The 14,221-nt window shown below is 43.8% G+C and overlaps 1 protein-coding gene across 1 annotated transcript in view; it reads left to right on the forward strand.

The window, feature by feature from the left end:
• Positions 1 to 14,221, forward strand: part of syne2b (spectrin repeat containing, nuclear envelope 2b) — a 201,093-nt gene that overhangs the window by 15,467 nt on the left and 171,405 nt on the right. Inside the window, 15 exon segments of the mRNA XM_036575316.1 lie at positions 39 to 152; positions 442 to 579; positions 2,533 to 2,697; positions 3,793 to 3,905; positions 4,095 to 4,263; positions 5,902 to 5,998; positions 6,418 to 6,617; positions 6,772 to 6,936; positions 8,902 to 9,039; positions 9,238 to 9,339; positions 9,568 to 9,744; positions 9,875 to 10,033; positions 10,187 to 12,961; positions 13,510 to 13,644; positions 14,054 to 14,206. Coding sequence (XP_036431209.1) covers positions 39 to 152; positions 442 to 579; positions 2,533 to 2,697; positions 3,793 to 3,905; positions 4,095 to 4,263; positions 5,902 to 5,998; positions 6,418 to 6,617; positions 6,772 to 6,936; positions 8,902 to 9,039; positions 9,238 to 9,339; positions 9,568 to 9,744; positions 9,875 to 10,033; positions 10,187 to 12,961; positions 13,510 to 13,644; positions 14,054 to 14,206 — 4,800 coding nt within the window.

The raw sequence follows: 14,221 nt of genomic DNA on the forward strand, positions 1-14,221 counted from the left end.
AATTGATGGATTAATTGATTGACTGTCTGTCTCTACAGACCTCAACCAATCAGAAGGCTCAGGAAGTGACTTGCTGGCTAGAGCAGGCCTATCAGGAGCTGCTGGAGGGGTGGGACTCCACCGAGGGTGAAAGCTACTCTGAGAGATACCATGTAAGATCTGTCAATCAAATTACACCATTTCAGAGCTGTGTTTGAAATCCTCTGCTTTCTGAGCCTCATCAAGCTGATCTAACTGACGTTACTGATATTCAGTTCTTCACTCACATAATTTCAGAGCCCTTCTCTAAAATTGCAAGCATACAGTGAAATTGTACTGTATGTTATAATTATTTATCAATTGCTTTTTAAAAGTATGGAGTCACTGTTGTTTAGTTTTATGAACACATGACAGTTTATGAGTTTCTCATGTATATTGGTTTTCTGCCTCTGCTCGCTGTAGGTGTTCCACACGTTCATCGTGTCCTTCAATGAGCAGCGCCGGCCGGTGATGCCACTGCTAACGGCGATGAAGCGGACGCCTCGCCTGAGTGAGGAGCAGAAAGCCCTCCGGCATGCCTGGGATTCCCTCGCAGAAAAGGTCAGAGGTCACATCAAGGTGTACACAGTTTTCCCCCTTACTCCAAATGTAATCGACCAGCCTTAACAGTTTTGCACTGGAGCTACGAGGCTAATTTGGCTGACAAGTAATTAGGGCTGCAACAAACGACTAATTTCATAGTCGAACAATCTATTGATTACTGAAACGAATAATCGATTATTCGGGTTATGAATCGCTGCATTACCAATTAACTTTTATGTAGTTTTTAGCTTTTAAATATAGCTTGAGGTTGTTTTAAACATTTGCTAACTAACAATGAAGACAATAAATATGAATAACATTGAAGAGTTCACTGTTTTAATGAATTTTCCTGCTAACACAAAAGATAAAAAAAATAAATAAATAAAACTTCAATATATTTTTTCTTTCAAAATTTGTAACCAAGGATGTGCAAAGTAGCAGCAATAATACATACATCATCTAAACCGCTTATCCTTCTGGGTCACGGTGGGGTGCTGGAGCCTATCCCAGCTGTCATTGGGCGGAAGGCAGGATACACCCTGGACAGGTCGCCAGTCCATCGCAGGGCAGACAGACATACATACACAATCACACAAACACTCACACCTAGGGGCAATTTAGCGTGTCCAATCGGGCTGACTGCATGTTTTTGGACCGTGGGAGGAAACCGGAGTACCCGGAGGAAACCCATGCAGACACGGGGAGAACAGGCAAACTCCGCACAGAAATGACCCTGGTCACCCGGCCGGGAATCGAACCCAGGCCATTCTTGCTGTCTGTGCTCTGCTGTCTGTCTACACTTCACTGCAACTAAACTCTACAATCACAGGTCTTTACTGAAACAGAGGAAAGTCAGTATCTCTCTGTGCTCCTGTGAGAGGCCTGATCTCCTCTGAAGGCAGATACTCCCCACTGCAGAGGAGACGCGCTCTGAGGGAGCGGATGGGAAAGTGGCGAATGTTTGTGACAAACTTCACCATTAACTGTTAAATATGAACAATTTTGTGTAAACACTTAATTTTAACAGTGACCCTTTGTCCAGCTGCCCTGTGTGTTCAGAACTACCTCCTTAAACTGTTACCGAGTGGAGCTGAACGTTTGTGGAGAACAGTAAACTGTTTGTAATCGCTTCACTGTGTTCGCCGAATCTGGACACACCGGTGGCCTCGACGTTAAGATGACGAGGAAGTGTTTAAAACTGTAAACGTAGCTAATTTGGAAAGTGAACAGGGTCGCTGTGAATAACAGTTACTTGCTCTTCTGTTCCAACTCTGTTAACGATTCCAGAGAACCTGCATTTTGACACAGAACGTGTTACAGCTCAGCTCACAACATGAAGTAGGACAGAATTTAACACTAACATTAGCACAACTATCACCGCGTCCCAAACCACACACTACTGTACTTCACACACTACACTAATGAGTGCACTTCTATTGGTATATGCACTATTTGTACACACTATTTAGTGAGCTAGTATGCGACTTGGGATGCGACGTATCTTACCGAGATGAATCTGCTTCACCCATAGCACAACTGACAACCTGTTTTCTGAGTTTAGCTCTCACACATTTGAGGATTGTGTTATTGAGGCAGCCCTCGTTCTTAAGTCACAGTGAGCGGTAATGTCAAAACGTTTCTAGTGAGCGTGAGAAAGACGCGTAATGACGTCCCCAACTAATAAACTACTAAATTAGTTGCCAACTAATTTGGTCGTCGATTTTAGTCGACTAAGTCGAATAATCGTTGCACCCCTACAAGTAATGGAAGATTATGCTGCACCTATTAGCATGATGCTAACTCCATGCTTAAAAGAGTTGTTAATAAGTCCTAAGTAGATTTGCTAATGTGGTTCCAGAAACAATATGACACACTGTTGTCTATAGAAGTGGAACAAAAGTACGAACCACACCTTGAAATGTTAGCAGTGTGTATGAGTGGACGCTAAAGGGCTGTATGTGTTGGCTGCAGCTGCGTGAGTATAAGACTGCACTGGACCTGAGTTTGCCTGCACCGCTGGACACTGTGGGCCGCTGGTTACTGAGGGTGGAAGAGGCTTTAGCAGACGGAGAGGACGATCCTCAGGACCACGGCCGCGCCGCCCAGGAGGCACGAGAGAAACAAGAGCTGCTCAAGGTGGGTTTAATTTAGTTATTAATAATAATTACTAATTATAATATTCAGATGAGGCTCAAAGGAAAGCATCCCTGCATCCCATCCCCTTTAGTTTATACTCTTTTTAATACTTAGGTCAATTTAATCCCATAAAATAATAATAATAATAATAAAACTAACTTTATTTATGTAGCATCATTCAATGGTCTTACTTTTAGCACATTCAGTGACCTTGCTTTGCAGAGCGAGTAAAACCAGAGCCCCTCCCCCAGGTCTAATATGATTGGCTTACAACTTACTATGTCTAATATGATTGGCCTACAACTTATGATGTCTGTTATGATTGGCTTACAACTTACACTGTCTGATATGATTTGCTTACAACTTACAATGTCTGATATGATTGGTTTACCACTTATGATGTCTGATATGCTTGGCTTACAACTTACGATGTCTGATATGATTGGTTTAAAACTTATGATTGGCTTACGAGTCTGATGTAAGTGGCTGAGCTGGGATTTTCACATTACATTATTAAATCTCTGGTAGCGCAGCAGAGGCAGCGCTGCATTAGAGCAGCAGCAGTGCCCCCCTCAGGTCATGCCTGCTATCACAGTGTATAATGACGTTAGAGATGTGATGGCAAGGTTAAACAAAAAAGAATGAATGAGAATAAACTACAGATTTGAACATTTGAGCTCATGATTTGATTTGCACATTTATTTGGGAATGAGGGACTAAGTAACATTTAGAGTGGGCTGAAGCTCTAAAACTGGCCTAGCAACCCATGGCAGAGCATAAACCTACAAAATATTTCCACCGTTACACTTTCAACCAATCAAAACACATGAAACAATGGATCTGATCTGATTGACGGGACAAATATGAAATAGAAACAGCAACAAATACAGATTTAATAGTTTTATATATTTATTGAATATACTGATGTGTTAACTGATCCCCAAATGAGATGATTACCTATATTAATTATTTTCTGCTCGGGTCTTCGTTGGGTGTTCCCGGATCTGTTAGGTCAAATATTTGTCAGTAAATTTAGAAGAATCATGATTAAATCAGCACATGTATGTATTTTTTAATGTATTTTGGTGCGTGCAGGTGTGTCTTGAGGAAATGCTCCACCACATGAAGACGTTCCAGAATTTCCAGAACATGGATGAATACGGAGAGATGCTGGTTCCTACAGATAAACTGGAGGAGATGAAGCGAAGGTCAGTAACTGACCTCTGGAAGCTGGAACTGATAGATTTGTTTTTCTGGAGATTTGTTTTCGGATTGCCATTGTGCACCCTCCTATTGCCAAGTTAACAGTAAAGAGTTGTCTATTGTTAAGTTTTTAGTTAACATTTGCCCTTTTTGCCTCACTGGTCTTTGTGTCTGTGTTTAAATATGTGTGTTAGGTTCACTAGTGTGCGTGTGAGCGCTAAGTACCACGGCATTAAGCTGGAGTATCAGGAGCACAGACACACGGTGTTAGACCTGCTGGCTCAGCTCAAAATCAAGCTACGTGCCTGGAAAAGAGCCTACATTTCCCAGGAGGCTGTGCGAGTTCTCATTCAGGACTGGAATGTGAGTTGCAATAGTGAAATTATGGGAATAAATTGTTAGTATGTGGTAAAAAGAATAGTGTTTCACAGTTCACACAGTTTCCCACTTATGCTGAATGTAGTCAATCAGCGAAGATATGCTCTGTGTCTGAAGTTTGCATCTTTAGTGTTATACTTGAGCTACAAGGCTGATGTAGCTAAAAAGTAACCTGAGCCATTAGCAGTATGTAAACTGCCTGTCTAAATTATGTGGCTCAAACCATGTCAAGTTGTTAGTTATTCTCAAATAGTTTGATTTCAGAAACTGAAAATAGATAAAAGTACATTCAACAAGCCCAGCATTCACTTTCAGAAAAAAAGTTTTGTACAGGTACATTTTTGTTCTCCAATGTACACACAATGTCAATGCACCCTCAAAGGTACAACAAGGTCTTTAAATTGTGTACTATAAATGAGTTTTGAAGGTACATTACATTCACCTTCCCAGGAGAAAGTTGCATATTTATATCTCTTCATAAAATATAGATATTATTTCTACTCTAAAACATCATGTTAGTTGATGAGTACCACCCAAATGACTGGAGAACTACCACCCCAGTGAGTGGAGTAGTACTACCTTAGTGATTTGAGATGTACCACACTGTGACTTAAGAGTACTGTCCCAGTCACTAAAGGGGTACCACCCCAGTGACTAGAGGAGTACCACTCCACTGGCTAGAGGGCTACAGAACCAGTGAATAGAGAATACTGCCCCAGTGACTAGAGGGGTACCACCCCAGTGACTAGAGGGCTACAGAACCAGTGAATAGAGAGTACTGCCCCAGTGACTAGAGAAGTACCACCCCAGTGACTAGAGGAGTACCACTCCAGTGACTAGAGGGCTACAGAACCAGTGAATAGAGAGTACTGCCCCAGTGACTAGAGGGGTACCACCCCACTGACTAAAGGAGTGCAACCCCACTGACTAGAGGGGTACCGCCCCAGTGGCTAGAGGGGTACCACCCCACTGACTAGAAGGGTACTACCCCAGTGACTAGAGGGGTACCTCCCCAGTGACTAGAGGGGTACCATCCAGTAATTAAAGGGGTACCACCCTAGTAACTAGAGGGGTACCACCCCAGTGACTAGAGGGGTACAGCACTATTGGCTATAGTACAGCACCAGTGGCTAGAAGGGTACAGCACCAGTGACAAGAGGGGTACAGCCCCAGTGACTAGAGAGTACTACCCCAGTGACTAGAGGAGTACCACTCCAGTGACTAGAGGGGTAAATGCCCAGTAACTAGAGAGTATTGCCCCAGTGACCAAAGGGGTACCACCCTAGTGACTAGAGATTACCGCCCCAGTAAATAGAGGGGTACCACTCCAATGACCTGAGAGTACTGCCTCAGTGACTATAGGTGTTCCACCCCTGGGACTTGAGGGTACCACCCCTGTGACCTGAGGGTACCACCCCAGTGTCATAAATCTACCACAAAACTAAAGAAGAAAACTTCAGACACCAAACATGTCTTGGCTGATTGACCACATTTGGCAAAGGAAAACGGTTTATCTATAAAAACATAGGAATTTGCTCTGTTGCCATATGTCTATTATGTGGGCTTAGATGTGCTCTGGATGGGTGTTTTTCATGATTGGTGTATATGTATGTGTTGTTGTAGGAGACTGTGAATAAGCAGGAGCTGCCTTCTATGCTGGAAGGAGCTCTCTATAAACTAAAGCACGTTGCCAGCAAATACACTAGCAAGTCCGCTCTGGGTAAGTAAACAAGAGGTTGCACAACTGTCCATTTTCACTAGTCATCATTACTACTATAGAGAAAAAGCCAAGAGTGTTTGGGGCATCAATGAAAAGTATTTTGGTAAAACTTTACTTGAACCCAGGAACATAACATTGACATAACATTAGCATGTCATGGCAGATATACACTGTCCTGAATTGTCATGATTGTCTGATAATATAACGGTGTCATGTTACCGTTTCCATATATTTTCATGACATATGTCGTAATGTTTGATGTCATTATAGCTAAAGCGAGTACACAGATGACACACTGATGAAGGGCCAGAGGATGGCTAACACGAACTGTATCTACACCTATAACTGCTTTGAATCACATGAAAAAATGCAGAACACTTTAGTGTGACTGCTAATTAATGATCTTTTCTCCCTGTTAGCGGGGGACTCTAGCCATGTGAGTAAAGAGGTGAAGACTTTGGAGACGGAGACTGCAGCGACACTCCAGGATGTGAAGATGGTGAAGGGTATTATGGGACGCGTGCTGGCGGCCTGGGACTCCTACTGCGACTCTTACAGTTCTCTACATGCCTGGCTGGAGCAGGGAACTCAAAGTAACCGACACGGACAGCGAGCTGAAGTAAACATAAACACACATGTTTGTTTTTATATCTAATCAGCACATGGGCTCAGGCATAGTTCCCAGATGTATTGAATATGTAACTATATGTAATAATAATAAGTGCTGAGCATGTGATCACTGATTTCTGACTAAGTGGTGTCTAACTTGTTAGGTAACGGCAGAGATGATGGCAGAGTGGAGCTCTCGCCAGGCTCATCTAAACGACATCGGGAACTACCTGACTGAGATCACTGATCCGCAAACGAGCCGTTCACTTTCCGACGAGCTCTGCAGGATTAACCTGCTCTGGGCCGACTTTGCTAGAAGAACGCAGTTTGTGAGTCTTTATCAATAATGCTCAGAATTTGTCACGTATGTTACTTTAACTCATAAACAGAATGCCAGAGGATTATTTCAGGTGTTTTAGTGTTATTATAAAACAGATATTTAGGCAAAAAGCTGCTGTAAAAAACTACACTGACGTGCCTAAAGTTATAGGATAGCAGTATGTAAATTGATTATGAAGTGGAGTTACCTCAGGGGACGTCTTGGGAATGCCCACACCCGTATAAGTTGTGAGGTGTTATCTTGTTAGTGAGGTTGAACACTGGCCAGTGTGCTCATGGCAAGGTGACGTGAATTATCGGAGTTCGAACAAGGCATGATAGTGGGTGCCAGACGGATGGGAAATTCCATTTCCAAAGTTTTTTGAACATTTAACATTCCTTGATCCACAGTGTCACGTGTGTACTGGAAATCTGTCGTTGAAGGTATTACCACCCCCAGTGGACAGTGTGGTGGCTATCCACTGGTGTTCAATAATCGTGACCGGCATTGTCTAGCTAGAATTGTCCGTGTGAATACACAAGCGATTTGGGGCAAAAATCACATCTATATTCAACGCAAGAGGCCCCACATGGTTCCATACATGGGTTCTTATGGCAAGGGTTGGGTCTACTGGTCCACCTAAACAAGTCAAGTCAAGTCAAAGTTTATTTATATAGCACTTTGTACAAGGTGTTGTCACAAAGAAGCTTTACAGAAAAAAAAATCCGGGTCCGAGCCCCCATGAGCAAGCCAATGGCAACAGTGGCAAAAGGAAGAAACCTTGAGAGGAACCAAGACTCAAAAGGGGAACCCATCCTCCTCTGGTCGACTGTGGATAGCAGACAATAACAGCAGAAAATGAGATTTGACCATTAATATAAGGTACGGAAAGAAAGGAAAAGCAGGAGTAGTAATGTCTATGATTAAAAAAATGCAGCAGCATCATCAGGAGGGTCAGTACATGCAGGTGAGGTTTGTACAGCGTTGTACAGGAGGGAACCTCCATGGTGGTCAGACTGGTCCGGGGAAAAGGCGAGCAGCCGGCACCCGATCAAGGCATATGAAGCAACAGCATCAGACCACACAGGATGGGCAGTTGTTCAGCTCGGCAGAGGAACACACAGGCAGTTGGTTCTGTTAAGACAGACTGATTACAGTATACAGTGTTAAGAGAGTGAAACAGAGACTCTGGCAGGCCAAGCTTGAACAGTGTTAGTATTACAGTGAAGGCGTGAGAGCTGCAGGACAACAGCACCAACACTCCCAGTCACCGTAGAACTCTGTCAATGAACCCCCCAAAATGGTACCCTTTAACTAAGAGGAAAAGCTAATTTCAAAAAGCTAGCCTAAACAGATTAAAAACTGAGGCTGTGTCTGAGTCCCGAACACTGACTGGAAGATTATTCCAAAGCTGGGGGGCTTTGTATGAAAAGGCTCTACCCCCTGATGTAACTTTATTAATTCTAGGCACTAAAAGTAAGCCAGCACCCTGTGATCTAACTAGGCATGACGGTTCATAATAAGAGAGAAGTTCACACAGGTACTGAGGGGCCTTTATGGGATGTGATTGAGAGGTCCATTTGCACCTGAGACCCTGCACCTACAAACAGTGCTGTGGGTGGCTATCCAGAGAGCATGGCTAAACATCGTTCCAGATGTCTTCCGTCCACTTGTGAAATCGATGCCATGTTCAACTGCTGCACTTCACCAGGCTGGAGGGGGTCCTACATGATACTAGTTCCTGTCCCATGACTTTTGGCATGTCAGTGTATATTGCTTACCAGAATTATTTTGGCAACTAAAAATTTATGAACATAGGTGTGTTGTATTTGCATTTGGAAGCTGTTTCATAAAAGAGTGTTACATTGATTTTACTCCACTTCATGCCTAAAAATCCTTAAAATGCAGGAGAAAATCACTCTAATACACCTCTTGTGGCTTATGGCTTTATTTGAGAACCTGATCTTTGTCTTAGGATCTTGTTGAGGAGTCCAGAGTTCGTCCTGCAAGTCCCCAGACTCTGCAGTGTTTGGTCAGAGAGGCTAACCAGCTACTGAAGGAGCCAGTGGAGGTCTTATCAGGGTCACTCCGCACTTACAGGAAGAGACTGCAGGTACATTTAACCAATTTTGTTTTCATTTGTCTTTTTCTCTTTGTATTGTACTCTGTTTCTCATTTTTGATTCATTATTATATGCACAAAAATAATACATTTGATGTTTTGATCAACTACAATTATAGACAATAGTAGTTGTATAGGGCAGAAGTTGATGAAGAAACATGACTGAAGGCTGTTTTTTGCACTTTTTTAGTTCATGATGAAGAAAATACAGGATGTTGACCTGGATTCCCTCACTCCTTCACCCGAGTGCTTGGCCGAAACTTTGAGCAAACTCAAACAGGCCGTTCCAGAGGTGATAATGGAAGTCAATCATCCTTTTTTCTTACTCTTTTTTGTATGTAAATCATTTGGGATGCAGCAAACCTTCTGTTCATCTGGAGTACAGTAAATATGTCATCAAATATAAGTTTGAAATATTGGTATCATTCTGATATCTTTGTGCATCTCTACAAGTCATCTGGATATGAATTCTTTGCATTTGCTTTTCTGACCATATTTTTGTTAATGTACGTGTTCTCAGGTGCTGCAGACACTCTGTGAGGCCATGCAGGTCTGTGAAGAGTTGCAGCAGAGTGTTTGTGGCCTGGATGGGCGTCTAGCTGAACTTTTGCATTGGGAGGCTGAAGCCAGAGAGTTTTATCAGCTCTTAAAGGAAAGAGCACACAAACATCAGAGAGGGCAGGATGCAAGGACCCGAGTAAATTTGCATCTTCTTAAATATACTTGTTTCTTTACCTCATTCTCTCAGGCAGAATGCATCATATGTGTGCCTGAAACCTGCCGCAGTCTGGCCCTAGATGATCTTTCATTCTTTTCCTTCCAAATAGTTGCTGATATCTCGAGGACTGCAGCTGGAAGGCCAGGTGGTGATGGAGGAACAGGATCTGCAAGTGATGGTGATGTCAGGGCAGAAGAACTCACCACTGCAGTACCTCATTGCTTCCACCATGCAGGACAGAGTCCGTGCTACTGTTGCACAGTCACAGGTCTTTCATTCACTCTATAAGTCTTGATAAATATGTGGTTCAAGAATAGACATACTCCTACAATGAAACTAATTTGGCTTCATCAGAAACATTCCTGATGAAGTGTGCCATTATTTGTATGTATAACAACAGTTCATGTACATTTCTTAACAGGAAGCTGTGGGGTTGCTAAGTTCCTTGGGAGCTCGTAGAGACAGAAGTCCTACAGGCCGTCAGCCTCCACAAAAGATCTTTGTGCAGGAGAGAGAGTGTGAGACTGAAAGCCACAAGCACCAAACAAGCAGCACAACCCAGTCTATCTCTGCATCTGAAGATGCAGACCAAACAGACTTTCAGCCACCGGTCAAGCATTCGTCTCTGCAACCATCCCAGCATAGTGCCCAAGTTGCTATACCTAAAACTCAACCTGAAGTTCAGCCTGTGCCTATGATCGTCGTTCAAGAGTACCAAGAGGAGAAGAAGAGTCCTCCTCTGCAAACATACCTGGAAGCCCAAGCAGTAACACAAACACAATTAAGGAAAGAGCCAAGGGAAGGACCCCAACATATTTTGACATCTAAGGGCCATGAACAGGCACAAGATTTTGCTAAAGTCAAGCCACAGGCAGTGACCAAAGAGCAGGCAAAAGCTGAGACACAAGATGAACTTAGGAAGCAAGAACAAGGTGACGCTACTGAAACTGTTAAGACTCATAAACTACATTTGAATTCAAACCAAAACACACAGCAAGCTCAGATTTCCAGCCAGCAGCAAATGCTTGCATGCCAACAGATACCAACACAGCCACAAGTGAATACACAACAACAGAATCAGCAGTCAATAACTGTCCTGAAACAACTGGACATTCACCAACAGACTCAAACTCAACAGCAGCAGATGCAAGTACAGCAACAGGACACCCAGCAACCAATTAAAGTAAGGAAGTCTCAGGCACGTTCAGAGCATAGACCTTGGCTTCAACAGAAGGGCCAAGCAGAGGTTTTGACAACTGCTCGACCAAAGGACAAAAGTAAAGCGAGTTCTGAAGTACATTTAAAGACCACAGTTGCTGTCACTGTGGCACCTACACCTGACCCAATTGAAGGTCAAGTCAAGAGGGTTACTCAAACACAAACTAAATTGAGCAAACAGCCTGAGACCCAACCCAAATTGAGTAAAATCGATCAACAGCATGCTGTGAAACAAGCCAAAGTGAGTCAAGTCCAGCAACAACAACCTGTGAGACAAAATGAACTGAGTCAGGTCCGGCAACAGCAATCTGTGACACAAGCCAAAGTGAGTGAAATCCAGCAGCAACAACCTGGGACACAAGCCAAAGTGAGTGAAGTCCAGCAACAGCAATCTGTGACACAAGCCAAAGTTGGCCAAGTGCAACAACAGCAACCTCTAGCCCAAATGCTACCAAAAGCACAACCGCAAGCTGTGACATCAACAGAGCCACTAAGGCAACCGCAAACTTTAATGTCAGGTCCAGCAGAAGTGATTACCCAACAGCATCCTCCACCACAGGCTACTGCGTTTATGACCCAAAGGAGATCAGAGATACAAACTATGAAGCAAGTACAACCACAAGCCATGTCACCGGTTCATCCTCAAGTCATGCCTCAAAGGCAACCACCAACAATGATTCAAGCACACCCCCAAGTTATGTCTCAGACTCAGCAACATCTAATGGAAATGGAAGAAGCACAACAAACTGAGAGACTTCCCCCAGTACCCATCCAGCCTCAAGTAATGTCCCAAAGTCAACCACATCCTGCTGTACATTATGCCCAGACACAAACTGCACAGCCAAGAGGGAGAGCCCCAATCCAACCACGAATCATCACCATGCCTCCAAGTCAGCCACAGATCCATGTTCCTCCGCAGTCCCAAATCATGGGCATGGATCAGACTCAAGCCAAAGTTCAGGTTAAGCCACAAAGTATAGTACAACCACAGGTGCAACCCCAAGTCCAGCACCCTGAGTGGCGTCCAATGGCAAATGAGGGCTATTATGAGGTCCAGAGCCAGGGACTAATGCAAGCCCAGATATACCCACAGAGCCATCCACAAACTCAAGGTGTCACACAAATGCAAGCACATTCTCAGCAATGGACATCACTGGGAAGAGGTTTAGCAACCCAGACTTTCTCCAGGGTCCAAGGTTCAGGTCAAGTGCAAGTCCAGCCTCATCCTCAATCTCACATTTACCCAATGCAAACTCAGCAGTGGGGTACTATGAGATCTGAACCAATGGCACCAACTTATGCACAAATGAGACCTCAGAGCCAAGTCCAACCAATGGCTCCACCACAACACTGGAGACCTATTAGACCTGAAGTGATCAGCCATAGTTTCCAAAGTGTTCAAACGCAAGACCCAAGATCCATATCTCCATACTCGCATGCTCAACCTCAGGCATATACAAGACCGCAAAGCCCTCCTCAGCACTGGAGGCCTATCCAAGAGCCACAATCCCAAGTCCGTTCTCAGAAAATGGTTCCAAAAGTCTCCCAACCAGTGGCTCACCAACAATCTGTCCAGCCACCATCTCAAGCCCCAGTAAGATCCCAAGGTCCATCTCCACAGCAGCTCCAAGCACAACAGCAACAGCTAGCACAAAACAGAGTTGAGGCTCCATCTGCTGTTCAAGTTCAAATTCAAGTTGAAAGCCAAACACCCCAGACACAGCCTCAAGTCCAGGTTTCACAGAAACCACAGTCTCCAGTGCAGGAGCAGGCCCAGCAACAGTCAACTCCTCGTGTCAAACCTCCAGCCCTGGCCCAGGCACCTCCTCAGGCCTATACAGAGGCTTACTCTAAAGCACAGGCTCTGGCTAGGAATAGGTTTGAGGAGGCGAAGCATTGCCTGCAAGAACATATTCTAGAAGCGATCAACATATTCAAGGAGAAGAGGATAACCGAGGAGCACAAATTGGTAAAAGAAGTATGTTTTGCAAACCTTTTCTTATTTAATTAAGTAGGGGCTCCCAAGTGGTGCAGCTATGTATGTACCGACTCTATCATTGGGATATTGTGAGTTCAATCTACAGCACTGCTGCAGCCGTCTGTGGCCTGGAGTCCTAGAGAGCATAACTGGCCTCGTTCTCCATGGGTGGCCCTCATCCTCTATGTCACTAAGTACAGTGCTAGCTAACATGGGCGCCTGTTGGCTGACATAACAGAATAGGCAGTTAGCATTCTCCTCCAAATGTGTTGCATGCAACGATGTTGCGTTAATGGCAGTTTAAAAAAATGCAGTGGTGGTTCACGTGTCAGAGAAAGCACATCCTAGACTTCACCCACCCAGCTTTGTAGCATTGCGTGATGGTGTGAGACCTATCTAACGGGTGAAGTTGGCCAGGGAAAAAAATGGGGGGAAAGGTAAAGAAGTGAACAAGACCCGTTCTGTTGTGTTTCAAGTGAACCTGTTTCCATTGACCCTGAACTCAGATATGGATCAGGTTTACAAAGATATTTGTGCAATTTTTCCAGGAAACTCTAAAGGTCCTGGACTCTGAGCTGCTGGAGGAGTTCCTGAGGGCTGCCGAAAGAATGGAAGCCTTCTGCACCCCGTCTCAGTTCCGAGACATGGAGTTCTTTGCCCAGTCGGTCAGGACACAGTGGGAGGTAGGTGTGCGCATGTGTATGTAAGGGTGAATTTTCTTTGTTTGTGCTTTTTACATGAAGCGTGTCATCTTGCCAGCTGTAACATGTACTGGTGCATTTTTCAAGCATGCATGCTATAAAAATGCAATTCAACTGTGTTTTTGTAATCTGATATTGATTATTTTAATATTATTATGTTCATATGATGATGCATGTCTGGTGTTAGTGTTTCTAATCTTAAAGTCTTAGATTGTCTGGTGTGCTTTTTGATGATTTGCACTATGTCTTACAACAATTTTTGAAGTGTAACAATTGTTATTTTGTAGAGAGATTGTTTTCAGTCTCCTTTTCCCTCAAAATAACACATACCGATCATTTTGCTGTGTTGCTTGTTGTTTGTTCCCTCTTTATTAAACATTTTCCAATGCAGACTGTTCGCAATGAAATCTCAGCATTTGTGGCACAGCTCAGATTTCAGACAAAGCGTCTGCACTTTAACCAGATTGTGCAGCAGTGTGAGATGCACTTTAACAACAAGAAAGTCAACTTCAAATCTGACTCCAGATCAGTGCAAACTAGAGAGGTAACATTACACTCT

Source organism: Colossoma macropomum, unplaced genomic scaffold (assembly GCF_904425465.1).
Source record: "Colossoma macropomum unplaced genomic scaffold, Colossoma_macropomum, whole genome shotgun sequence".
Lineage (NCBI taxonomy): Eukaryota > Metazoa > Chordata > Actinopteri > Characiformes > Serrasalmidae > Colossoma > Colossoma macropomum.